The 26683-nt window shown below is 50.9% G+C and overlaps 1 protein-coding gene across 4 annotated transcripts in view; it reads left to right on the forward strand.

Moving 5' to 3' along the window:
• ccdc30 (coiled-coil domain containing 30) overlaps nt 1-26683 on the forward strand; it is a 203826-nt gene that overhangs the window by 129403 nt on the left and 47740 nt on the right. For all 4 annotated transcript variants that reach the window (XM_085966952.1, XM_085966949.1, XM_085966950.1 and 1 more), the window contains 4 exons: nt 7142-7351; nt 15594-15751; nt 22995-23160; nt 26085-26206. In XM_085966952.1, the coding sequence (XP_085823078.1) occupies nt 7142-7351; nt 15594-15751; nt 22995-23160; nt 26085-26206 (656 nt within the window). The remainder of the gene's footprint in view (nt 1-7141; nt 7352-15593; nt 15752-22994; nt 23161-26084; nt 26207-26683) is intronic.

Here is a 26683-nt window from a genome sequence, read left to right on the forward strand (position 1 = left end):
TGCAAAGCTGTGGCCTGAAGCCACAAGTACCTGTGCGAGTGTTGAGCCAAACCAGAAAGCTCTCTACCTTTGTCTCTCTCCAAAGATCCGTCTCTCACAAAGAAGGAGTGGTGCAAAATGGCTGCCATTTATCCTGCAGGAGGAGTCCCCTTTAATTAGCGCCCCCCGCGCCCCGCAGCGACTGGGAACCGTTCCCCTCTACCAGTCGCTAGGGGCGCCAGGCGCACAATAGGCCGGCGCCACTGAATTTCCAGTTCGGGGCGCACAAAGGGCGTTGTACCATGAAATGACGTCAGGATCTGCGCGCGCAGCTGAACGCGCGCAAAGGTTTTGCGCCGCCGCTAAATCTTAACTGAAGTTCGCGAGAGGCGCAGATCGCGCTGCGCCCGGGCGCTAGCCGCTTAGCACCCCACTTCTCCTCCTCCTAAGGCGCTAGCGGCTGGCGCAAACAACTGAATTTCTAGGCCAATGTGTTTGTGAAGATTTCATTTGTCTGATATTCCTGGCAAGATTGTAAATGTGTTCCAAAATACCAAACAGTGGAATTCTTCACAATTTACAAGGTCGCTGGAGAAATTCTTCACTGACTCCCTCCAGAAACTAAGGGCAGAATTTTCTGGGGGGTCAGCAGACACAATCAGTGGCGGGTCGGGTGGAAAAATATTTTTTTCAACAGCGGTTTGGGAACCCGTCGTCACACGCCTTTCCCAAATGTCGGGTCTGCCAGCGCTGAGCAGACCTAACATGCAGCGGCAGGAGGCAATTGAAATCATTAGTAGCTTTTTTACAGCCACTTAACAATGCTTTTGTCCCAGCTTTTTGATTTTGACAGGACGCCCACTGGTTTCTCGCTGTGCCTAGACCTCATCAGTGAAGCTGAGGCAGGAGGTCACTTGCCATTGCTTCAGCTGATGAGTTGACAGCTTCAAATGTCAAGTTAAAGCTCCCAGCTGATTGAGAAATGTTCCCTTAGGCACTAGCTTCGCTAACCTGCATTTACACTACAGATACAGAATGCTGCAAGCCTTAACACAAGTCTCCATCCAGTCTGACCTCATTACCTCTCCCACCATTGACAGATCACTTCTGTCATCTCTACTTCACCTGCCATCTATTCCATCAGCATCGGTGCCCTTGAAACTATCTCATCTTGGTCCTCAGAATCCCACCACGATCAGCCCCAACACCAGCAGAACCAACAACAACACCAACCATCTCTGCAATCACCGTGATAATGTAGATAGAGAGGGATGGGTGGAGGTGCAAGGTAAGTTGGTAGGCGTATGGTAGGGAAGGCAGAATGATGGGGATGTGATGAGTGGCACAACAGGATGAGGTTGAGTATAGCTTTGTATTGACGTTTTGTGATCTACTGAGATCATTGAAAAGTTTGCGCCACTGCAGCCTGGTCCTCCCTGATGACATCCCTGCTTGTGTCTTCCTGTGCAATGTGCAACCAGGCTGCGTTGGTCTCCTGGGGAGGTCTCTTCTGCCCATTGGAAGGGAAGAGAACCTCCCTATGTGCTCTGATTTCCTCCATAAGCATATGGAGGGAGTCATGGGAGAGCCTGGGTGCAGCCCTGCACCTTTGTGCAGTGCTTGTCACTGTTTGCAGCACCTCAATGCTGTAGAACACCGACAGCACAAATGTCAAAAATCAATTTGCGCATGGTCCCTTTAAGGAAACCGGCTGATGATGTGTCATCAAATGACGTCATCAGACCCGCTTCCTTCAATTGGCCGGGAAACGCGCTGGGCAGGCTTAACAAACCCAATCAGGGGAAAGTCATTCTACAGAGTGGGCTGGAGCCAGCAGCGGGGTCGGGGCCCGCCACGGACCCGCCGAGGTTGGTAAAATCCAGCCCTAAGTGTAGCTCTTGTCAGAAATGTTGGTATGTGAGGCCCTTGCTCCTAATGGTGAAGCAAAATGACAGTCAGTTTTTCCAGCCCACCTTGTAGCCAAGAGCAAATCTGATGTCTATAGACTCATACATTGATATCCTGACCCTTAGCTTTTGCACCAGTGCCCTGGTCTTTGTTGGAAGCTGTCTCTGTACAATTCACTTATCTGTAATGCACTTACCTGCATGTACCGAGTTACCTTCATGCTTAATATAAGTATTGATTGTGTCTTCAGGGAACCCTTAGTCCCATGTAACAACAGAAAATGCTGGAAAAACTCAGCAGGTCAGGCAACATCCGTGGAGAGAAATTTGAGTTGACGTTTCGGGTCAAACCCTTCTTCAAAACTGGAAGGAAAAGAAACTGGATCGAAGGCAGGGCTGCGATCGGACAAAAGAATAAAAGAAACAAAAGAAGTAAAAGAGATTAGAAGCTAGACGAGATGGTAATAGGCTGAGATTAGGTGTAAAGTGTACTGGCAGGGCAAAAGATAGCTGCCAGGTGTGAGAGAGAAACAAAAGGAAAGGGGGGGGGGGGGAAAGGAGTGGAACAATTACAAGAGAAAATGAAATGGGGGCCGAGCTTATGATCTGAAATTGTTGAACTCGATATTGAGTCCGGAAGGCTGCAGAGTGCCTAATCGGAAGATGAGGTGCTGTTCCTCGAGTTTACGTTGAGCTTCCGTGGAACAATACAAGAGGCCAAGGACGGTGAGGTCCGAGTGGGAATGGAGCGGTGAATTAAAATGACAGGCGACCGGAAGCTCGGGGTCACCCTTACGGACTGAACGGAGGTGTTCCGCAAAGCGGTCACCCAATCTGCGTTTGGTCTCCCCAATGTAGAGGAGACCGCATCGTGAGCAGCGAATACAGTATACTAGATTGCGAGAAGTACAAGTAAATCGCTGTTTCACCTGGAAGGGGTGTTTGGGGCCCTGGACAGTGGGAAGGGGGGAGGTATAGGGGCAGGTGTTACATCTCCTCCGCTTGCACGGGAAGGTGCCAGGCGAAGGGGAAGGGCTGTTTGGGGTGATAGAGGAGTGGACTAGGGTGTCTCGGAGGGAGCGGTCCCTGAGAATGCTGAAAGGGGAGGGGAGGGGAAGATACGTTTGGTGGTGGGATCACTTTGGAGGTAGCGGAAATGCCGGAGGATGATCCGTTGAATGTGGAGGCTGGTGGGGTGAAAGGTGAGGACAAGGGGAACCCTATCGTGGTTCCGGGAGGGAGGGGCAGGGGTGAGGGCAGAAGTGCGGGAGATAGAACTGACACGGTCGAGGGCAGTGTCAACCACGGTAGAGGGGAATCCTCGGTTGCGGAAAAAGGAAGACATGTCTGAAACACTGGTGTGGAAGGTGGCATCGTCGGAGCAGATACGGCGGAGACGGAGAAACTGGGAGAATGGAATAGAGTCCTTACAGGAAGCGGGGTGGGAGGAAGTGTAGTCCAGGTAGCTGTGGGAGTCAGTGGGCTTGTAGTGAATATTGGTCGATAACCTATCCCCAGAGATGGAGACGGAGAAGTCGAGGAAGGGAAGGGAAGAGTCAGAGATGGACCATGTGAAGGTGAGGGAAGGGTGGAAATTGGAGGCAAAGTGAATGAAATTGTCAAGTTCGGGGCGAGAGCAGGAAACGGCACCGATACAGTCATCAATGTACCGGAAAAAGAGGTGAGGGAGGGGACCCGAGTAGGACTGGAACAAAGATTGTTCCACATAGCCCACGAAAAGGCAGGCATAGCTAGGACCCATGCGGGTACCCATGGCAACACCTTTGATTTGGAGGAAATGAGTGGAGTTAAAGGAGAAGTTGTTCAATGTGAGAACAAGTTCAGCCAGGCGGAGGAGGGTGGTGGTGGATGGGGACTGGTCGGGCCTCTGTTCAAGGAAGAAGCGGAGCGCCCTCAGGCCATCCGGGTGGGGGATGGAGGTGTAGAGGGATTGTACGTCCATGGTGAAAAGGAAGCGGTTGGGGCCAGGAAACTGGAAACTGTTAAAGTGGCAGAGGGCGTCCGAAGAGTCGCGGATGTAGGTGGGAAGAGACTAGACAAGGGGAGAAAAGATAGAGTCAAGATAGGAAGAGATAAGTTCCGTAGGGCAAGAACAGGGTGAAACGATGGGTCTACCAGGGCAGTCCTGTTTGTGGATCTTGGGAAGGAGGTAGAAGCGGGCTGTGCGGGGTTGGGGAACTATGAGGTTGGTGGCAGCAGGGGGAAGATCTCCAGAGGAGATGAGGTCAGTGACAGTCTTGGAAACGGTGGTTTGATGTTCGGTAGTGGGGTCATGGTCCAGGTGGAGGTAGGAGGAGGTGTCGGAGAGTTGGCGTTCAGCTTCTGCTAGGTAGAGGTCAGTACGCCAAACAACAACAGCACCACCCTTGTCAGCGGGTTTAATGACAATGTCAGGGTTGGATCTAAGAGAATGGAGTGCTGCCGCCTTCGTCTCCGTGCCCACTTCTCTGGCCAGGAGTCTTCCCCCCGCACAACTGACCCTTTCTCCCGCTTGCAGAATTCCCGTTCTACCTGGACCCCTCCCCCTGGCCTCTTACCCTCTCTAGATCTTTTCATCGCTAGCTGCCGCCGTGACATCGTCCGTCTCCATTTCTCTGCTCCCCTCACTCACTCCAACCTACCTCCCTCTGAACTTGCAGCACTCCATTCTCTTAGATCCAACCCTGACATTGTCATTAAACCCGCTGACAAGGGTGGTGCTGTTGTTGTTTGGCATACTGACCTCTACCTAGCAGAAGCTGAACGCCAACTCTCCGACACCTCCTCCTACCTCCACCTGGACCATGACCCCACTACCGAACATCAAACCACCGTTTCCAAGACTGTCACTGACCTCATCTCCTCTGGAGATCTTCCCCCTGCTGCCACCAACCTCATAGTTCCCCAACCCCGCACAGCCCGCTTCTACCTCCTTCCCAAGATCCACAAACAGGACTGCCCTGGTAGACCCATCGTTTCAGCCTGTTCTTGCCCTACGGAACTTATCTCTTCCTATCTTGACTCTATCTTTTCTCCCCTTGTCCAGTCTCTTCCCACCTACATCCGCGACTCTTCGGACGCCCTCCGCCATTTTAACAGTTTCCAGTTTCCTGGCCCCAACCGCTTCCTTTTCACCATGGACGTACAATCCCTCTACACCTCCATCCCCCACCCGGATGGCCTGAGGGCGCTCCGCTTCTTCCTTGAGCAGAGGCCCGACCAGTCCCCATCCACCACCACCCTCCTCCGCCTGGCTGAACTTGTTCTCACATTGAACAACTTCTCCTTTAACTCCACTCATTTCCTCCAAATCAAAGGTGTTGCCATGGGTACCCGCATGGGTCCTAGCTATGCCTGCCTTTTCGTGGGCTATGTGGAACAATCTTTGTTCCAGTCCTACTCGGGTCCCCTCCCTCACCTCTTTTTCCGGTACATTGATGACTGTATCGGTGCCGTTTCCTGCTCTCGCCCCGAACTTGACAATTTCATTCACTTTGCCTCCAATTTCCACCCTTCCCTCACCTTCACATGGTCCATCTCTGACTCTTCCCTTCCCTTCCTCGACTTCTCCGTCTCCATCTCTGGGGATAGGTTATCGACCAATATTCACTACAAGCCCACTGACTCCCACAGCTACCTGGACTACACTTCCTCCCACCCCGCTTCCTGTAAGGACTCTATTCCATTCTCCCAGTTTCTCCGTCTCCGCCGTATCTGCTCCGACGATGCCACCTTCCACACCAGTGTTTCAGACATGTCTTCCTTTTTCCGCAACCGAGGATTCCCCTCTACCGTGGTTGACACTGCCCTCGACCGTGTCAGTTCTATCTCCCGCACTTCTGCCCTCACCCCTGCCCCTCCCTCCCGGAACCACGATAGGGTTCCCCTTGTCCTCACCTTTCACCCCACCAGCCTCCACATTCAATGGATCATCCTCCGGCATTTCCGCTACCTCCAAAGTGATCCCACCACCAAACGTATCTTCCCCTCCCCTCCCCTTTCAGCATTCCGCAGGGACCGCTCCCTCCGAGACACCCTAGTCCACTCCTCTATCACCCCAAACAGCCCTTCCCCTTCGCCTGGCACCTTCCCGTGCAAGCGGAGGAGATGTAACACCTGCCCCTATACCTCCCCCCTTCCCACTGTCCAGGGCCCCAAACACCCCTTCCAGGTGAAACAGCGATTTACTTGTACTTCTCGCAATCTAGTATACTGTATTCGCTGTTCACGATGCGGTCTCCTCTACACTGGGGAGACCAAACGCAGATTGGGTGACCGCTTTGCGGAACACCTCCGTTCAGTCCGTAAGGGTGACCCCGAGCTTCCGGTCGCCTGTCATTTTAATTCACCGCTCCATTCCCACTCGGACCTCACCGTCCTTGGCCTCTTGTATTGTTCCACGGAAGCTCAACGTAAACTCGAGGAACAGCACCTCATCTTCCGATTAGGCACTCTGCAGCCTTCCGGACTCAATATCGAGTTCAACAATTTCAGATCATAAGCTCAGCCCCCATTTCATTTTCTCTTGTAATTGTTCCACTCCTTTCCCCCCCCCCCCCCTTTCCTTTTGTTTCTCTCTCACACCTGGCAGCTATCTTTTGCCCTGCCAGTACACTTTACACCTAATCTCAGCCTATTACCATCTCGTCTAGCTTCTAATCTCTTTTACTTCTTTTGTTTCTTTTATTCTTTTGTCCGATCGCAGCCCTGCCTTCGATCCAGTTTCTTTTCCTTCCAGTTTTGAAGAAGGGTTCGACCCGAAACGTCAACTCAAATTTCTCTCCACGGATGTTGCCTGACCTGCTGAGTTTTTCCAGCATTTTCTGTTGTTATTTCGGATTTCCAACATCTGCAGTATTTTGCTACCCTTAGTCCCATGTGTTGTCCAGTTATGAGGATCATACCAGGGATGAAATGATGTACTTATGATGAGACACCTTAGCTGCACTTACTAGGGCAGAGAACGTTAAGGGGAGATTTAATAGAAATGTTCAAAATTATGGAAAGGTTTGAAAGATTATGTACTGGAAACATGAAGGGAAAGGTTAGAAGAAATGGTTTCATGCAAAGGTTATTAGAATATGGAATAGATTGCCACATGGGTATTGAAGTTGATTGAATTGCATCATTTAAGAGAGAGTTAAATAATCATTTGAAGAAAAAAATATTAAAATGGAAAGTGTAGATAGCTCTGGTGTGGAGTTAGCAAGGAGCCAAAATTATGTGCTTAAATTTCTATAATTCTATATTCACAGGTGAATTTGGAGTTCAAAACAGTGCAGTGCAGGCTGTCTGAACTGGATAAACATAACTTAATATTGAAAACAGAATATGAAATTAAGCTGCAGAGGTTGAAAGAACTGGAATTGGACGCTGGCAAGACCTTCCACCTCGGCAAACAGTTAAAGAGTGTGCAAGATGAACTCGTAGCAGAGAAAAACAGAACTAAAAGTGCAGAGAAAAGGGTAAGAGATGATGCAGAGTTTACTGTTGAGGGATTTTTTAGTATGTTCTGTTGAAGTTTAATCCTTAAACATGAACGTGTCAAAAGAAGGTTGTTCACTCCTGGGCCGTCTCTTGTGATCACTCCCTTGGGCTCTGCAAAAAGTCATAGGGGGAGAAATTCAGTATCGCCCCGTTTGGGGCGCAATTATCGGCGGGGCGCAAAGTTTAGCGCCTGGCGCTAATTATCGCCTCTGACTGCAAACTTGGCTTCTATCGCCCCTGGAGGTGATTGATGAGGAGCGAGGCGCTACCTCAGAGCGATGGCGAAGCTCATGTGATGTTAGTCAGCAATGGAACACAGACACACTGGCGCCGGCCAGTTCTTAAAGGGGAGGGTCGATCTTGCTCTCCATCCACACCCTGTTCATTGCAGCCTTGAATCTCTGTCTGGAGAGACCTGTACATCAATTCTGCTGGAAAGAACAATGGAGAGACCCAGGGAAAGAGCTCAGAGTGCAGCCCCCATAGTCTCTTCTAAATTGATGCAAGGAAGGTCAAATCAAAATGAACCTGCAAAGTGCTGCTCAGTACCCAAAACTCCTTCACACAGCGTTGAATCTCTCCAGAAGTCTCTCTCTCTCTCTCTCAGAATGCGTGGTGCAAAAATGTTGCCGACAAAAAAAGGCAGGAAGCGGTCACCTTTAAATAGCGCTCCCCCAGTCCCTTCCCGACTGCAAAACACTCCCCTCAACCTCTCGTTGCTAGCGGTAGGGGGCGCCACTCAATATCCGGTCCGGGGTGCTACCAGAGCGTTGCACGCTCAACTGATGTCACGATCTGCAGGCGCAGGAGATCGTGGCGATCGTGTTTGGCGCTGCCGCAAAAATGTCTGGTCAATTTCGCAAGCGGCGCAAACATCGCTGCACCCGGGCACCAGTTGCTTTGCGCCCCATTAGTGCCCTCTTAGGGCGCTAACGGGAGGCGCAAAGCAACCAAATTTTTCCCCCCTACCTCTTAAACCTGAACCAACAACACTATGCACTTAGTGCCTTCAACATAGTAAAGCGTCCAAAGGATTGGAGGGCGGGGTGTGGGGTTGGGGCCAGTGAGCTCTGAGCTGGAATTAGGATAAAAAATAAGGGAGGTGACCGAGAACACCAAAGTGGTTATGGCTAGCCATTGATTCCGAGTTACCACGAGATGTTGTAGTAACCCCACACATACGTGTGTATTTGATACAGACCAAGCTTGTCTGATGTCTATCTGCCTCCCACCTCAGTAGAATTGCCTGCCAACACTCCACTGTCCATGTTCACACATTGGTCAAATTAGGAGAGAACTGGCAGTACCAGTAGAACTGTACCCCTGTATAATTCACAGCCTTCAGGAGAGTAGATAGATGATTTGGTGGCGGTGGGGTGCAGCGCGGCGGAGGTGGAGGTTGTTAAAAGCTGCAGATAATGTCATGTAATGTGGTACACGGTCACCATTTCAGAATGAACAATGATTCTCCGATACCTTTTTAAAAAAAGAAAGACCACAACTGAAATTACAGAAATGTTTCCCTATGAACACTGACTTACTTAATTGATTATTAGCAATGTAAATCATTTCCTTAGATGGTAAAATGAAAGCAGAATTCTGCGGATGGGATTGATGGGAAGTGATTTGAACTGAAATTGGAATCTGCTTGATTTGAAGTAGAGAATTGTGCTTCTGCTATTCATCATTACATTTCTCTCAAAGAAAAACTCAAAGCTGTTTACAGATAGTAAATATTGGCATTATCCCTCCCAGTACATTTTTCTGCCTAGACTTCCAAATGACACGTGTTCATACCGTGAAGCTAACCAGTTTATCTAGGCTGACACTCCAGTGTGATACTGAGGGAATACTGCATTGTTGAAGGTGTTATTCTTCAGTTAAGATGTTAAACCGAGGTCCCATCCACCTGTTTTGATGTTCCAGGTGGACCTTAAGGCTCCCATGGCACCATTTGAAGAAGAGCACTAAGTTAACCCAGTGTCCTGACCAACATTCCTTACTCAACTCACAGATCATTCCCCTTGTTGCTGTTTCTGGAATGTTGATCATAGAAAGTTACAGCACGGAAGGAGGCCATTTCGGCCCATCGTGTCCGCGCCAGCCAACAAAGAGCTATCCAGCCTAATCCCACTTCCCAGCTCTTGGTCCGTAGCCCTGCAGGTTAGAGCATCCCAAGTGCACATCCAAGTACTTTTTAAATGTGGTTAGGGTTCCTGCCTCTACCACCCTTTCAGGCAGTGAGTTCCAGACCCCCACAACCCTCTGGGTGAAGAAATTTCCCCTCAAATCCCCTCTAAACCTTCCACCAATTGCTTTAAATCTGTGCCCCCTGGTTTTTGACCCCCCCTGCTAAGGGAAATAGGTTCTTTCTATCCACTTTATCTTTGCCCCTCATAATTTTATACACTTCTAAGGTCTCCCCTCAGCCTCCTCTGTTCCAAGGAAAACAGACCCAGCCTATCCAGTCTTTCCTCATAACTAAGATTCTCTACTCCCGGCAACATCCTTGTAAATCTCCTCTGCACCCTCTCTAGTGCAATCACACCTTTCCTGTAATGTGGTGACCAGACTGCACGCAGTACTCTAGTTGAGGCCTAACTCGTGTTTTATACAGTTGAAGCATAACCCCCTGCTCTTGTATTCTATGCCACGGCTAATAAAGGCAAGTATTCTGTATGCCTTCTTAACCACCTTATCTACTTGGCCTGCTACCTTCAGGGATCTGTGGACATGCACTTCACGGTCCCTTTGTTCCTCTACACTACTCCGTGTCCTACCATTTAATGTGTATTCCCTTTCCTTGTTAGCCCTCCCCAAACTTCTCCGGATTGAATTCCATTTGCCACTGTTCTGCCCACCTGACTAATTTATTTATATCTTCCTGCAGTCTACAGCTTCCTTCTTCAGTATCAACCACACAGCCGATTTTAGTATCATCTGCAAACTTCTTAATCATACCCCCTATATTAAAGTCTAGATCATCATTGATATATACCACAAAAAGCAAGGGACCTATTACTGAGCCCTGCGGCACCCCACTGGAAACAGCCTTCCAGTCACAAAAACATCCATCAACCATTACCCTCTGCTTCCTGTATCCGGGACAGTTTTGAATCCAACTTGACACTTTGCCCTGGATCCCATGGGCTTTTAACTTCGTGACCAGTCTGCCATGTGGAACCTTATCAAAAGCCTTGCTAAAGTCCATATAAACTACATCAAACACACTACCCTTATCTACCCTCCTTGTTACCTCCTCAAAAAATTCAATCAAGTTTGTCAGACACAACCTTCCCTTAACAAATCCGTGCTGACTATCCTTGATTAATCCGTGTCTTTCTAAATGAAGATTTATCCTGTCCTTCAGAATTCTTTCCAATAATTTTCCCACCACCGAGGTTAGGCTGACTGGCCTGTAATTACTCGGTCTATCCTTTTCTCCCTTTTAAACAAGGGCACCACATTAGCAGTCCTCCGGCACCACACCTGAAGCCAGAGAGGATTGAAAAATGATGGTCAGAACCTTTGCTCTTTTGCTTCACTTAACAGCCTGGGATGCATTTCATCTGGGCCTGGGAATTGATCCACTTTTAAAGCTGTTAAACCCCTTAATACTTCTTCTCTCACTATGTTTATTTCATCTAATATTTCACACTCCTCCTCCCCGATAGCAATGCCTGCTTCGCCCCTCTCCTTTGTGAAAACAGACGCAACGTATTCATTAAGAACCCTTCGTCTCCCGCCTCCACACACAGATTACCCTCATGATCTCTAATAGGCCCTACCCTTTCTTTAGTTATCCTCTTACTCTTAATATATTTATAAAACATCTTTGGATTTTACTTGCTAAGAATTTTTCATGCTCTCTCTTTGCTTTCCTAATATCCTTTTTAATTGCACCCCTGCACTTTCTGTACTCCTCTAAAGATTCTGGAGTATTTAGCCCTCGGTATCTGTCATACACCTCCCTTTTTTTCTTTTTCCTGCCCTGTATGTCTCTAGACATCCAGCGGGCTCTAGATTTGTTAGTCCCACCTTTTTTCTTTAAGGGCACATATTTGGTCTGAACCCTCCAGATCTCCTCCTTGAATGCCTCCCACTGCGTTGACACTGATTTACCTTCAAGTAGCTGTTTCCAGTCCACTATGGCTAAATCCCCTCTGAGCTTAGCAAAATTTGCTTTTCCCCAATTTAGAATTTTTATTCCTGGTCTATCCTTGTCCTTTTCCATAACTACCTTAAATCTAACTGAATTATGGTCATTAGCACCAACATGCTCCCCCACTGATACACCTTCTACCTGCCCAGCTTCATTCCCTAAAACTAAGTCCAGAACCGCCCCCTTCCTTGTTGGGCTTGCTACATACTGGCTAAAAAAGTTCTCCTGGATGCATTTTAGGAATTCCGCACCCTCTATACCCTTCACACTAATTTTATCCCAGTTAATATTGGGGTAGTTGAAATCCCCTACTATTACTGCGCTATAGTTTTTGCACTTCTCAGAAATTTGTCTACATATTTGTTCTTCTATCTCCCTCTCACTGTTTGGGGGTCTGTAGTACACTCCCAGCAGTGTGATCGCCCCTTTTTTGTTTTTTAATTCGACCCATATGGCCTCGTTTGATGATCCCTCCAACTTATCATCCCTCCTCACAGCTGTAATAGTTTCTTTAATCAATACCACGACCCTCCCTCCCTATTTACCTCCCTCTCTATCCGGTCTGAAAATCCTGTAACCAGGAATGTTGAGCTGCCATACCTGCCCCTCTTTCAGCCACGTCTCTGTAATAGCTATAATATCATAGTCCCAAGTATCTACCCGTGCCCTCAGCTCATCTGCCTTGTTCGCTATACTCCTTGCATTGAAGTAAATACCATTTAGTACAGGCAAACCTCCTTGTTGACTACTATCTAGCCCTTGATTCCTCTGTCCTTCCAATTTACTTTCTACGTTTTTGTTTTCCAATTACAGTTTTTCTTCCCTCCCTATTGACTCTATACTTAGGTTCCCATCCCCCTGCCAAGCTAGTTTAGACCCTCCCCAACAGCACTAGCAAACCCTCCCGCGACGATATTGGTCCCGTTCCTGTTGAGGTGCAACCCATCTGGCTTGTAGATATCCCACCTCCCCCAGAAACGGCTCCAATTCCTCAGGTATCTAAAGCCCACCCTCTTACACCATCTCTCCAGCCACGCATTCATCTGCTCTATCTTCCTATTTCTGTACTCACTAGCACGTGGCACTGGTAGTAATCCGGAGATTACTGCCTTTGGGGTCCTGCTTTTTAACCTCTTTCCTAGCTCCCTAAACTCTGCCTGCAGGACCTCATCCCTCTTCCTACCTATGTCGTTAGTACCGATATGGACCACGACCTCTGGCTGTTCACCCTCCCCCCCTCAGAATGCCCTGCAGCCGTTCAGTGACATCCTTGACCCTGGAACCAGGGAGGCAACATACCATCCTGAAGTCACGTCTGCGACCACAGGAACACCTGTCTGCTCCCCTAACTATTGAATCCCCTATCACTATTGCTCTCCCTCTCCTCTTCCCCCCCCCGCCTGTGCAGCTGAGCCTTCCATGGTGCTGTGGACTTGGCTCTGGCTGCACTCCCCAGAGGAACCATCGCCCTCACCAGTACTCAGCACCGAATACTGGTTGGTGAGCAAGATGGGCTCAGGGGACTCCTGCACTACCTGCCTGGTCCTCTTCTGTCTGACGGTCACCTATTCCCTCTCTGCCTGCAAACTCTTAAGCTGCGGGGTGACCACCTCCCAAAACGTGCTATCCACGTAGCTCTCAGCCTCGCGGATGAACAGCAGTGACTGCAGCCGCCGCTCAAGCTCCGTAACCCCATGCTCGAGCTGCTGTAGCTGGCGACACTTCCCGCACACGTGGTCGTCCAGACCATGGAAGGTGTCCAGGACTTCCCACATGGCACAGGATGTGCATTCCACGGGCATGAGCTGCCTTGCCATACCTCTAATTAACAGACTATTTACTAACCTAGCTGGAATAAACTTAAAACTTTAAGAAAAAACACTTACCAGATACTCACCAATCAGCTCCCTCTTTTTAGTTTTTAATCCCGGTTCTTAATTTAAACCAATGCCCAAGATAAAGAGAGAAATACTGACCAACCAATCACTTTCCTGTGACGTCATTCCTTGTTTTTGTTGTCGGGTCTGCTGCCTCCGTTCTCAGGCCTTGCTCTGCCGTGCTCTTTACATCCTCAGGCTCTGCTCTCGCTCCCTCTCAGGTCCACTGCCTCCACTCTCAGACCTTGCTCTGCCGCGCTCTTTACATCCTCAGGCTCCGCTCTCGCTCCCTCTCCGGTCCGCTGCCTCCACTCTCGGGCCTCGCTCTGCCGCGCTCTTTATATCCTCGGGCACCGCTCTCGCTCCCTCTCGGGTCTGCTCTCAGGCCTCGCTCTGCCGTGCTCTTTATATCCTCAGGCGCCGCTCTCGCTCCCTCTCGGGTCTGCTCTCAGGCCTGGGTCTGCTCTCAGGCCTCGCTCTGCCGCACTCTTTATATCCTCAGGCGCCGCTCTCGCTCCCTCTCGGGTCTGCTCTCAGGCCTTGCTCTGCCGCGCTCTTTATATCCTCAGGCGCCGCTCTCGCTCCCTCTCGGGTCTGCTCTCAGGCCTCGCTCTGCCGCGCTCTTTACATCCTCAGGCTCTGCTCTCGCTCCCTCTCGGGTCCGCTGCCTCCGCTCTCGGGCCTCGCTCTGCCGTGCTCTTTATATCCTCAGGCTCTGCTCTCGCTCCCTCTCAGGTCCGCTGCCTCCACTCTCGGGCCTCGCTGTGCCGCGCTCTTTTTATCCTCAGGCTCCGCTCTCTTTATATCCTCAGGCTCCGCTCTCGCTCCCTCTCAGGCCCGCTGCCTCCGCTCTCGGGCCTCGCTCGGCCGCACTCTTTATATCCTCAGGCTCCGCTCTCGCTCCCTCTCAGGTCCACTGCCTCCACTCTCAGACCTCGCTCTGCCGCGCTCTTTATATCCTCAGGCGCCGCTCTCGCTCCCTCTCGGGTCTGCTCTCAGGCCTCGCTCTGCCGCGCTCTTTATATCCTCAGGCTCTGCTCTCGCTCCCTCTCAGGCCCGCTGCCTCCGCTCTCGGGCCTCGCTCTGCCGTGCTCTTTATATCCTCAGGCTCTGCTCTCGCTCCCTCTCAGGTCCGCTGCCTCCGCTCTCGGGCCTCGCTCTGCCGCGCTCTTTATATCCTCAGGCTCCGCTCTCGCTCCCTCTCAGGTCCACTGCCTCCACTCTCAGACCTCGCTCTGCCGCGCTCTTTATATCCTCAGGCTCTGCTCTCACTCCCTTTCAGGTCCGCTGCCTCCACTCTCGGGCCTCGCTCTGCCGCGCTCTTTATATCCTCAGGCGCCGCTCTCGCTCCCTCTCGGGTCTGCTCTCAGGCCTCGCTCTGCCGCGCTCTTTATATCCTCAGGCTCCGCTCTCGCTCCCTCTCAGGTCCGCTGCCTCCGCCATATTTCCCTATGAAGCAACAATCATTTGCACTTCAAAGTAATTAATTGTATGGGAAGTGCTTTGAGATATTTTTGAGAGATGTGATGCGGTTTGGTATAAATATCTTTCTTTTTTGCTTCTTTTCCTTTCTTTCTTCTTTCCTTCCTCTAGTGCATTCAGGTATTCCAGTAAACTTCCTTTAACTCATGCCCATCAGCAGTCAAACAAAAGTCATCAATTAAAAGTAGTTGTGGCGAAAGGAAGTCTTAATTTGTGTAGTTTTAAAATTTTCAATCAGCTGAGGTACATCCTCGTTGTTTTTAGATAATATGTAGCCGAATGGAGTTTCAGTCAGGAATGTGCTCAATTTGGTTTTTCCCCATACTTCTCAGTCAGGTAACTTAAGGAAAAAACCGGATCCAACCAAACTTGGAACTAATGTGGAGGCGCAACTTAGCCTGTCCCATCTTAAAAGGAGTTTACTGTATTGCAATCTTATACAATAACTGGATTCTGGAGCTACACTATGCACCTTTTGCATAGAATTTTAGCTAGTAAATTAAGCAGTTTCTTCCCCCCCCAACAATCTGTTTATTCCAAGTCCCTTTTCCAAATCTGCTTGCCTGGACTGTTCATTCAATATGATGATCAGTAGGTTATTTGAGAAGTGCTGTTTACAAGTCATCAAAAATGCTTTGTCGTTCTCCCTTTTCCCTCCCTTACTCCCACGGACAATCACAACGCGACCTGGGCCTGAAGACTGCAGAGCTACAGCAGCACTTGTGCGGCATTCAGCATCAGCTACGACTGTCGGAGGCTCGAACCAAGGAGAGGGTGACGTTGGAAGCAGAGCTAATGGAAAGCAGGGATGCAGCAGTTAAGTTCAAGAATCAGCTGCAGGAGGAACAACTTCAGAGGTAAACTCTGAAGGGGCGGCAAACCCATGATGTTGTAGGAAAGGGAGTGGGGGGTTGTGTAAAGAAAATGAGACCAAGCATATAGACTTACCTTACTTTTCCACTTCTAAGTTAAATTATTAGGGCAGGTGACGCATTGGTGTTAATCTAACCAGCGTTCCCTGTCATTTGTTTTGGTGCCGCACGGCCCCTTTAAGGGGCTGAGCGGGCCATTCAAAATACCGCGCATGCACGGTTTTTGCATTGAAAAGCTGGCTGCGTGGGATCCCGGAGAGCTGTGCAACCACGCAGCTTACACGGAACATTGAATCTAACCAGTCATTCTTATCAAACTCTGAATTATTAACTGAACCACCGTATTACACAGCAATATGTCTGGACAAATTAGCTGCCACATCATTCTAAGCTACTTCTTGCTAATGTTGCATTTTGCTTCTATTCCACCACCCTTTGCCCCCCCCCCACCCCAACCACCACCCAATGGCTGAGTGTGAATTCACCACATGGTGCTGTATTGTACAGGACAGGAGTTAGAAGTTGAAAACCTGACTTGGGCTAAATTAGGGGGATTCAGGCAAGACAGCAGATGCAGTGCTACAGTGGCCTCAGTATAACCAGGCTCACGATGGGAAAATTGCCCATGGCTCTTACCCCTGATCGCATTCCACTGACCTCTTGTTGGTGCATGTGTGTGGCCATCAGGGCAGGACAGAATTGGGCTTGGCTGTGATGGTCGAAACTTCCTAATACAAAAGCAAATTACTGCGGATGCTGGAAATCTGAACTAAATACAGAAAATGCTGGATATACTTTGCAGGTCAGGCAGCATCTGTGGAGAGAGAATCAGTTAACGTTTCAAGTCGATGACCTTTCGTTCGTCTGACGACCAGTCATTGACCTGAAATGTTAACTCTGTTTCTCACTCCACGTATGCTGCCTGACCTGCTGAGTATTTCCAGCGTTTTCTGTTTATATTTGAAACTTCCTAATACAGGAAACTTTGTGCTATCCGGCACCGACGGGACCGAGCTGTTGCCGTTCCCTCAAAACTGCCGGACACTCCAGCGCTAATGTTGAAAGATACGGAAGCTTTTGAGCTCCATATCTGTCAACAAACCCTGTACAGCTTCTAAACAGTCCAAGCGTCTCTGTAGCTTAGCAACAGCTTCAGCAGACCTTGCAGAGCTTGACTGTTGAGGAAAAAAGCAACGAGAAAAAAAAACCTAACGAAAACGGCTCCTGATTTTTGCCGGTGGCTCGAGCATTCCGGACAGTTAGCCTCCGGATAACACAAAGTTTCCTGTACTTGCTGTTCAGGCTCACCTTGGAGGGAACCAGGGCCAGTGAAACCATGAATTGCCACTTTCAAGAGAGGAGAGAGAAAATTATGGAATTCCTTTTTTAAAAAAAAATAAGACTCTAGGGGGGAGAAATTGGGTGAGTAGCGCCACCTGTTAGCGCCTAAAGAGGCAGTCAGTGGCTGTAGCGCCACTGGCCGCGCCTCCCACGATATTCAGCAGGGGCGCTAATGGTGGTGTTAGCCTTTTGTGCTGCGCCGCCACCGATGACGCCATCGGTGTGCGCAGCGCCCCATTCGCGCCCCGATTGCTAATGCGGCAATCGCGGCGCAAATTCTAGCGCCCAGGCAAACTTTGCGCCGCTCGGGCACCTCAGGCCAATTTCTAGGCCTAGAACATAAAGCTCTAAGTTATAAGGAAAAACACGCATAGCTGAACTTATTCTTGTTGCAGAAGGTGGAGGGCGTTATCCAGGTCATTAAAGGTGGACTGTAAAAGTAGGACAACAGTGCATGTAGTTCAGTCTCCTGAAGCTGATGTTTAAACAAAAGTAAATGCACCTTTAAATTGGGTTAGATTTAAATGCACAAAATTAAATTTCACAGGTACCTTTGCCTGTATAAATACCAAATAATTTAAGTGAAAATTTCCTGATGTACAGTACAGCCTGTGTAATCTCTAATGTGCGGTGATTGTATGGAACCTCTACACATTGTACACTAATCGTGCTTATTACATATAGAAGTTCCCAGACATATTGACATCTGGACTTTTAAGCCTTGATATTTACCCACACGATGGGCGGGAGAGGGTCAGGCGGGCGTTTAAAAATGAAAGAAAGCGGGAACAAGTCACCAATCCGCCGTGTATGCGCCTGTTGCCATTTTTTACAGCGGCGGGATTTGAGGCGTCCGAGTGCCTCGTCATGGAGAGGCGGGACGCTTCATTGACGTATTTATATCGGGCTCCCACAGTGCAAATGGGAGCCCGATTTAAATTTTACAGTTGCTGCGCGAGGGCCGGGAAACCTGGCAGTGAAAGGGAAGTGGGAGCTGCCGGCTGATGCGCCATCAATTACTCAAAAGACTGAGGTTAAGCGAATAACAACCAGGCTTTTATTAACTAAAGAATGAAGGTCTAGTCTCGAGTGGTCGACCCGTCCAGAATACTAAGGGACTGGGAGGTAGTCACTTATATACCTGGAATAGTGGGAGGAGTCAGCCGAGGCATGTCCAGACCTGTACCTGGTGGAATACACATACACATACAGACAGGTATAACAGTGGTTTACCACATTCACCCCTTGTTTAAAAATGAGTCCGGCGGGGTGAAGTGTATTTACAAGTTCGTGTATTGGAGTCTCTCCGGAGGTCTTGTCTGCCGCTGTGATCGACGTGGCGACGGCAGGGGTGGTGGAGCTTCCGGCGTCGCGTCCCGTGTAGGCTGGGGCACTGGAGTGTAGTCCTCGTGGGTGACGGTCCAAGGCGAGCCGGCTGCTGGGGTTGGATATCGGGTCGCTGGGGGGGGGTGGTAATGGGTAGTGGGTTACAGCGGTCCCCGAGGGTGCGAGGTCTCGTATGGAGACTGTGTCCTCCCGCCCGTCCGGGTACACAATGTAAGCGTACTGGGGGTTGGCGTGGAGGAGGTCAAACCTCTCGACCAGGGGGTCCGTTTTATTGGTCCTCACGTGTCTTCTCAGTAGTACCGGCCCTGGGGACGTCAGCCATGGCGGTAACGCTGTCCCCGATGTGGACTTCCTTGGGAAGACAAACATTTTCTCGTGAGGGGTGGCATTGGTGGCAGTGCAGAGCAGTGACCGAATCGAGTGGAGCGCATCGGGGAGCACCTCCTGCCAGCGGGAGGTCAGAAGGCCCCTAGACTTTAGGGCTAGTAGGGCGGCCTTCCAAACTGTTGCATTCTCTCTTTCCACCTGTCCGTTCCCCCGGGGGTTGTAACTGGTGGTCCTGCTTGTGGCTATACCCCTAGCGAGCAGGTACTGGCGGAGTTCGTCGCTCATAAACGATGAGCCCCGGTCGCTATGGATATAGCTGGGGAAACCGAACAGGGTGAAGAGGCTGTTCAGACATTTAATGACCGTGGCACTGGTCATGTCCGGGCAGGGGATAGCGAACGGGAAACGGGAGTACTCGTCAATGATGTTGAGGAAGTACACATTGCGGTCGGAGGAGGGGAGAGGCCCTTTTAAATCGACGCTCAGGCGTTCGAAAGGGCGAGTGGCTTTTATCAGGTGGGCTCTGTCTGGTCTATAAAAGTGCGGTTTGCACTCAGCGCAGACTTGTCAGTTCTTGGTCATGGTCCTGACCTCCTCAATGGAGTAAGGCAGGTTGCGGGCCTTGATGAAGTGGAAGAACCTGGTGACCCCCGGGTGGCAGAGGTCATTGTGGAGGGCCCTCAGCCTATCGATCTGCGCGCTGGCGCAGGTGCCACGCGATAGGGCATCTGGGGGTTCATTGAGCTTCCCAGGCCGGTACAAGATCTCGTAATTGTAGGTGGAAAGTTCGATTCTCCACCTCAAGATCTTGTCATTTTTGATTTTGCCCCTCTGCTTGTTGTTGAACATAAAAGCAACTGAACGCTGGTCAGTGAGCAGGGTAAATCGTTTTCCGGCCAGGTAGTGCCTCCAATGACGCACAGCCTCCACAATAGCCTGGGCCTCCTTCTCGACCGCGGAGTGTCTGGTCTCCGGGCCCTGGAGGGTTCGTGAGAAGAATGCCACAGGTCTCCCCGCCTGATTAAGGGTGGCGGCCAGAGCGAAGTTGGACGCATCGCTTTCCACCTGGAAGGGGATGGATTCGTCCACTGCGTGCATGGTGGCTTTGGCAATGTCCTCCTCGATACGGTGGAAGGCCGAGCGGGCCTCTGCCATCAGGGGAAAAGAGGTGGATTTGATCAGCGGATGGGCTTTGTCTGCATAGTAGGAGACCCACTGGGCGTAGTAGGAAAAAAACCCTTGGCACCTCTTGAGAGCTTTTAAGCAGTGGGGCAGTGGGAGTTCCATAAGGGGACGCATCCGGTCCGGGTCGGGACCAATGACCCCGTGTTCCACAACACAGCCAAGGATGGCGAGGCGGTCTGTGCGGAATATGCACTTCTCCTTGTTATATGTCAGGTTCAGGAGTTGGGCGGTGCGGAGGAATTTCTCGAGGTTTGCGTCATGGTCCTGCAAGTCATGGCCGCAGATGGTCACATTGTCTAGGTAAGGGAAAGTGGCCTGCAGCGCGTTTTGATCGACCATCCGGTCCATCTCCCTTTGGAAGACGGAGACCCCGTTGGTAACGCCAAAGGGAACCCTAAGGAAGTGATAGAGGCGGCCGTTTGCCTCAAAAGCAGTATACTGGCAGTCTTCTGGGCGGATGGGGAGCTGGTGGTACGCTGATTTCAGGTCAATGGTTGAAAAGACGCGGTACTGCGCGATCTGGTTGACCATGTCAGCTATGCGGGGGAGTGGGTAGGCGTCCAGCAGGGTGTAGCGGTTTATTGTTTGGCTGTAGTCGATGACCAGGCGTTGTTTCTCGCCGGTCTTAACGACCACAACCTGGGCTCGCCAGGGGCTGGAGCTGCCCTCAATAATCCCCTCCTTCAGGAGCCGCTCCACTTCAGTTTTGATGAAAACCCGGCACTGTATCGCCTGCTCTTTGTGGCGATGGACTTACAGTCGGGGGTGAGGTTAGCAAACAGTGGGGGGGGTGGGACTCTGAGTGTGGAGAGGTTGCATCTGGTGCGCGGCGGGCAATTTGGAGGCTGCTGGCTGCAGACTGTGAGTGGGGGGAGGGGTCCACCGTACGCCATCGTAACGCTTTTGAGGTGGCACTGGAAATCCAACCCCAGTAGAACGGCAGCGCAAAGTTGGGGCAGGACCAGGAGTTTAAAATTATTGAACACAGTCCCGTCTACTACTAGTGTCACCACGCAGTAGCCGCCAATGTCCGCTGACTGGGACTCGGCGGCCATAGAAATCCGCTGGTGCGCAGGCAGGACTGGGAGAGAGCAACGCCGCACCGTGTCGGGGTGGATGAAGCTCTCTGTGCTCCCGGAGTCAAAAAGGCAGTTTATTGCATGGCCTTTTACCTTAACGTCCATTTTGGACCGAGCTAGTTGGTGCGGTCTTGTTTGGTCCAGCGTAACAGAGGCCAGCGTAGGGGTCGGTGTGTCGCTGCGGGTATCAGGTGGGGGGGGGTTGGCGGCCTGCTGCGTCCCGGCTGGTGTCCAAGATGGCGGCGTCCATGATTCCCATGTGGCTGGAGTTGTCCAAGATGGCTGCTGCTGCGGTGGTTCGCACATGGCTGGGGAGGCCCAAGATGGCGGCCCGCACGGCCCACACGCGGCGCTGTTGGGGGCCCAAGATGGCGGCTCGCACGGCCCACACGCGGCGCTGCTGGCGTTCGGGGTGGCTTTGGCCTTGCAGACGCTAGCGTAGTGTCCCTTTTTCCCGCAGCCCGAGCAGGTCGCATTCTTCGCCGGGCAGCGCGCTCTGGGGTGTTTGGCCTGGCCACAGAAGTAGCATTTCTGGCCTTGGGATACTGCTGTCTGGCTTTGGGACACTGCTGCGGTGGTTGGGCCGTTGTTGGGCTGTGGTTGGGGTGGCACGGCGCTATGGGGCTGTCCTACCGTGTCCCAGGTTGTCGTTCCCCGCGGCGTCCACGGTGCAGAGGAGTAGGCATCCATGCCCCGGTAGGCTGCGTCCAGCGTTAGTGCGATTTCGGAGGCTTTGTCGAGGGTGAGGTCACTCTGCTCCAGCGGTCGCTGTCGGGTGTAGTTGGACCTGTGGCCCGCTACGAAGGCATCCCGGATCAGTTCCTCCGTGTACTTAGTGGATGTTACCGCCTTACACCCACAGGCCCGGCCAAGCACGGACAGTGCTTGGAGGTATTCCTCAGTCGATTCCCCAGGTTGTTGCTTGCGACTCCCCAGGAGGTGCCTGGCGTAAACTTCGTTCACAGGGCGCGTGTACTGGGTCTTGAGGAGCTGGAGGGCGGCTGTGTACGAGGTCGCGTCCCGGATGACTGAGTACACTCGGTGGTTCACCTTGGAGATCAGGACAGACAGTTTGTTCGCATCCGTTACGACCGCAGTGGAGGCAGTCAGGAATGTCTCGAAGCACATGAGCCAGTGAGCAAACTTGGTGGAAGCGTCCGCTTCCCGACTGTCCAGGCCCAGGCATGCTGGTGTGAGGATCTTCTCCATTATAAAAAATTTAGTTAATAAAATTGATGCGCCATCAATTACTCAAAAGACTGAGGTTAAGCGAGTAACAACCAGGCTTTTATTAACTAAAGAATGAAGGTCTAGTCTCGAGTGGTCGACCCGTCCAGAATACTAAGGGACTGGGAGGTAGTCACTTATATACCTGGAATAGTGGGAGGAGTCAGCCGAGGCATGTCCAGACCTGTACCTGGTGGAATACACGTACACATACAGACAGGTATAACAGTGGTTTACCACACCGGCTCTACAAGATAAGTGTCTTTTCTAGCACTCCTTGAGAGCCAGGAGGAGCAGGAGTGCTCCCCTCGGCCCCTCAAGGAAGCCTTCGGCCTCCCCTCTACTGATCATGGCCTTTCTCATTAATTGCAATCACTGACCCCCTCAAGCCCCAATGGCCTCTCTTACCAAGCCCCGATCACGGCCGAACATTCCCCCCCCCCACCAAGCCCAGAACGTCCCCAAGGATCCCCGGCTGCAGCCCCCTGCCGCTGGTTTTCCTGCCCGGTAGCTGGTCATGCTGTCAATTTGGCCAGTTGCCAGGTGGGAAACAGAAGAAAAAATGTTAATGGGGTGCTGCTGTTAAATTTGGCAGGACCTCAGCATCCCTAGCCTTGCCAGGTTCTTCGGCTGTTTTTGGCCTCCCCCACACCCTCCTCCTAAATATCAGGGCCTTGGAGACATTCCACCCTGTCTGTAACTCTCCCTCTCTATCTTGTTAGGAAACTTGCAGATCAGAATACAGAGGAGCTCCAGCAACAAATCAAAGCAATGCAAGAAAAGGAAGGGTGCTTATCACGGGGCAAATGTGACCTGCAGCAGCAACTGCAGCAACAGGAGTTACGGCTGCAAGTTCTGGAAGAGGAAAAGGAGGCCATGTTTGCCGAGGTTAGCAACGGTGGAATGAAATACAACTGAGTGAAACTCAATTACATCATCCGTGAAATTAGATTTTCTTTTTTCAAATTTCTCTCTTGCTCATCAGAAGGCATTGACTTTTTACTGGGGCGCAGTTCCATGAACGCTGGCTGCCCCTCGGGTGCCCCAGTTGGCCATTCTTCATATGTGAGCCTAGACAGTGTGTGTTGACGGGCTATTCAATTGTGGGATATCAGTGCTGAACCTGATCCTATCCTCACCCAGGGGCCAATTTTGTCGAACCTGTCGGGAAGAAGGCGGGACTTCCCCTTTTGGGTTTCTGACCCGCCTACTTCGACGTCCGGCCAATCCGCTCAATTTTCCCTTGATTGACCTTGTTGAGCCCGCCAATTAAGGGCCGCCCGGCAACAGGTGACATCACAGACTGAAATTTCATCTGTCGAGATTTCTTGACAGATGAAATATCAGTGTTTCACAGCTGTTTGAAGCTGTCAAACACTGACAGTCTGATTTCTAAGATGAGTCCTTCTGCGCAGACTCATTTAGAAATCTCAGCAGCACTAAAAGCTGAAGGCTGTCACTTTTGACAGATCGCAGCCGTTCAGCTTTCAGTTCCGGCTGAGTGATGCGCTCCCGACGGCTACAGGAAGAAAGGCTGTTAAGGTAAGTAAAGGTAAGTAAAAGTTCTTTACTTTAGACACACCAAACACACTTACCTTTACACTCATGCACCCATCACTCACCTGAGCGCCGACATCGCGACTCCTTCAACCCGACGGCCCGCCTGCTCTAACCTGGCGTGGTTTGGAGCCGTTGGGAAACCCACACGAAACCCCTCAAAATGGGGATTAGGCTAAAAACTGCCTGTTAACCACCTGTTAACAGGCAGTTAATTGGCACTAATCCCTTCCTGCCTGGTTTCGGTGGGTCCCAGTGTGGGGCGGGTAGCCACCGCCCCTGAAACTTACGTGGGGCGGGGTTTTGGGCGGGATGGTGTCGGGACCCCCAAATTCGGGATTTCCCCCCCCCCCCCCCCAACACGCCTGAAACCCCGCCTGACGGCTCCAGGAAAATCTAGCCCCCAGTCTTTGCACACAAAACGTTCCAGCAGCGTCACCGGATAGCAATTAGGAGCAGGAATCCTTGATCTTACAGGCATTCCTTTGAAAATAATAAACTGGTCTGGAAGCCAGTTTGTTCACCGCAGTGCGTTACCCACACACTCCAAGTTGAAGGTTTGCTTGTCCCCATAATTCCCCCCCAGCAAAATTCCCAATCTTGGGCAGGCAGTCTGGAGGAAAGCAGCAAGCATCTGAGTAGAATGGTGCAGTGGAAGTGCGCTGGGCCCATAACCTAGAGGTCAACGGATCAAAACCATTCTCTGCTAGCAGCAACATCATCTTTCACAGATCAGTAGATTTTTGGATATTAAGGGAATCAAGGGATATGGGGATCGTGCGGGATGGTGGCGTTGAGGTAGATCAGCCATGATCTTATTGAATGGCAGCGCAGGCTTGAAGGGCCGAATGGCCTACTGCTGCTCCTAGTTCTTATGTAGCAAGGGTGGAAAAGGTGCGTGTCAACTGGGCAGGTGAGGAGTCACCCCTAGGATGCACTCATACAACAAGCGGGCACCTAAGTAACACTACGGAAAGGTGAAAAACACATTGGTCCAAAATTTGCGATCGGAGGCTTCCCACAGGTGGATGCCGCCGACCTGTAAAATATCTACGCATTTACCTGGTGGCCCGGAAGGTATGGAGGCTTGCAATCCTGGGCCTCTCTGGGTACACGCAGGCAGAGGCCCATGTATCCCGGAGTGCATGCGGGTTCGCAAGTGGCAGGTTAGCAGCAGTGGTAACCGTTGGCACCCCAGGATGCTGCGTCTCCAGCGATGACGTCATCGTCGTGCGCAACGCCCCGCTCGCGCCATGGTCACGATCTTCAGTAACACCCCCTGACTCACCGCTGGACGCTATGTCAGACAGGGTCAGGGGGCGTACTTGCGGCCAGGGCGGCGCAAATTAAAGGGGCGGTACCGGGCGGCCATTTTTGCTGCTGGACGCCTGCCAGCACCTGCCCCCATTGCTGTTCTCGGCCTCCTGTGAAGCCCCCCCCCGCGGGGGACCGGCTGCGCTCCGTGAGCCCGGCACTCCTCTTGAGTGCCGGGCTCTTTTCCCGGCACTCCGATCCCTTGTGGATCAGCTGGGCCCTGGGTTCTGCTGCGCTAGGCCCCTCCCCTTTAATAAGGGGAGGAAGGCCTGCAGTTTTGCGGTGCGACATGCCGCAACGCATGACGTTGTTCACGTAGCGCCGCGATATTCACTCACAGCATCCCTCTTGGGGCGCTACCAGTGAATTTCTGGTGTGAGGGTGCTAAGTTTTTTGGGGTGCTAAAAGTAGGGGGGCGTGACTCAATTTTGCCCCGTATATGTTTTAACAGGACTAAAAATAAATTTACCTTATTGGACAAGGTTTTTAATGTATAAATGAGTGATAAAATTTAATTTTTCTATTTTTTAAAACTCTTATGCTGGTAAAAGCAGCCTTACATCTGCTTCTACCAGGCGTAAGAATATCACAGGCATTCAGCGGGCGGAAGTTGGGCAAATAGCGCAACTCTCCACCCGCAGAGGCCCATCTCCCGGGGATGCGGAGGATCTGTCAAGAAGATTTGATTCTTGACAGATCGGAAGTTCCTGGTTTTAGCGCATGCACTTCTTCGCATGTCTAAACCCAGAACTTGCGTGGCCCCTACGGACGTGTGCACACCTCGTACGCACCCGTAGGGGTCGCAAAATACAGCCCATTTTATTTTAGAAAATGAATTATTATTTTGTATCAGCATGTGCTAAGTTTCTGTATCATTTTAAACCACAAAGTGATTGTTGTTTGTTACTTCCCAGTGCTAATGTAAACCATTCTCCATCTAGTGTCTCTGTAATCAAAAGGCTAATAAGAAGCTGATGGATGATCTGTGTGCACACAAACTAGAGATAGAGAAACTTAAGGAAGAGCTGCAGAACATGCTCCGACAATTGGATTCCCAAGTCAGGCAAGTGAATGGACAATTCGTCAGGGGTGATCAAGAGTGGGAAGGAACTAATGATATCCTGTGGATCCAGGGTTATCATCTTTTATGTTACAGTGTAGGAGTCTGTGCACTCCTAACAAAAACACTGTGAACTAAACTGGTAGTTAACAAACTTAGTTTAATGTACTGAAAGTATTACAAAACAAAAAGGCAGGAGAAACTCCAAACAGGTCTGTACACTAGCTCACTCCACGAGGACTAACTGGAAACGCCCTCCAACCCTGACGTCATGACGTTTCCCGCCGTTAGGAACGTCACATGACCCACGTGATGACGTCATCGCGTCAGATCGCGATTTTATCGATCCCGCGCTGTTTAAACAGGGCAAACATTAAAAGGTAACAATAATGATTAAAGACAATTGTACAAGTTACTGTGAGAGTCTCTTTGGTGGCTTTGCCACAACAGAAAGGTTTAGACAATCTGATTGTCCAGATT

Source organism: Somniosus microcephalus, chromosome 25, assembly GCF_052327205.1.
Source record: "Somniosus microcephalus isolate GS21.2 chromosome 25, FLI_Smic_1.0, whole genome shotgun sequence".
NCBI classification, from domain to species: Eukaryota; Metazoa; Chordata; class Chondrichthyes; order Squaliformes; family Somniosidae; genus Somniosus; species Somniosus microcephalus.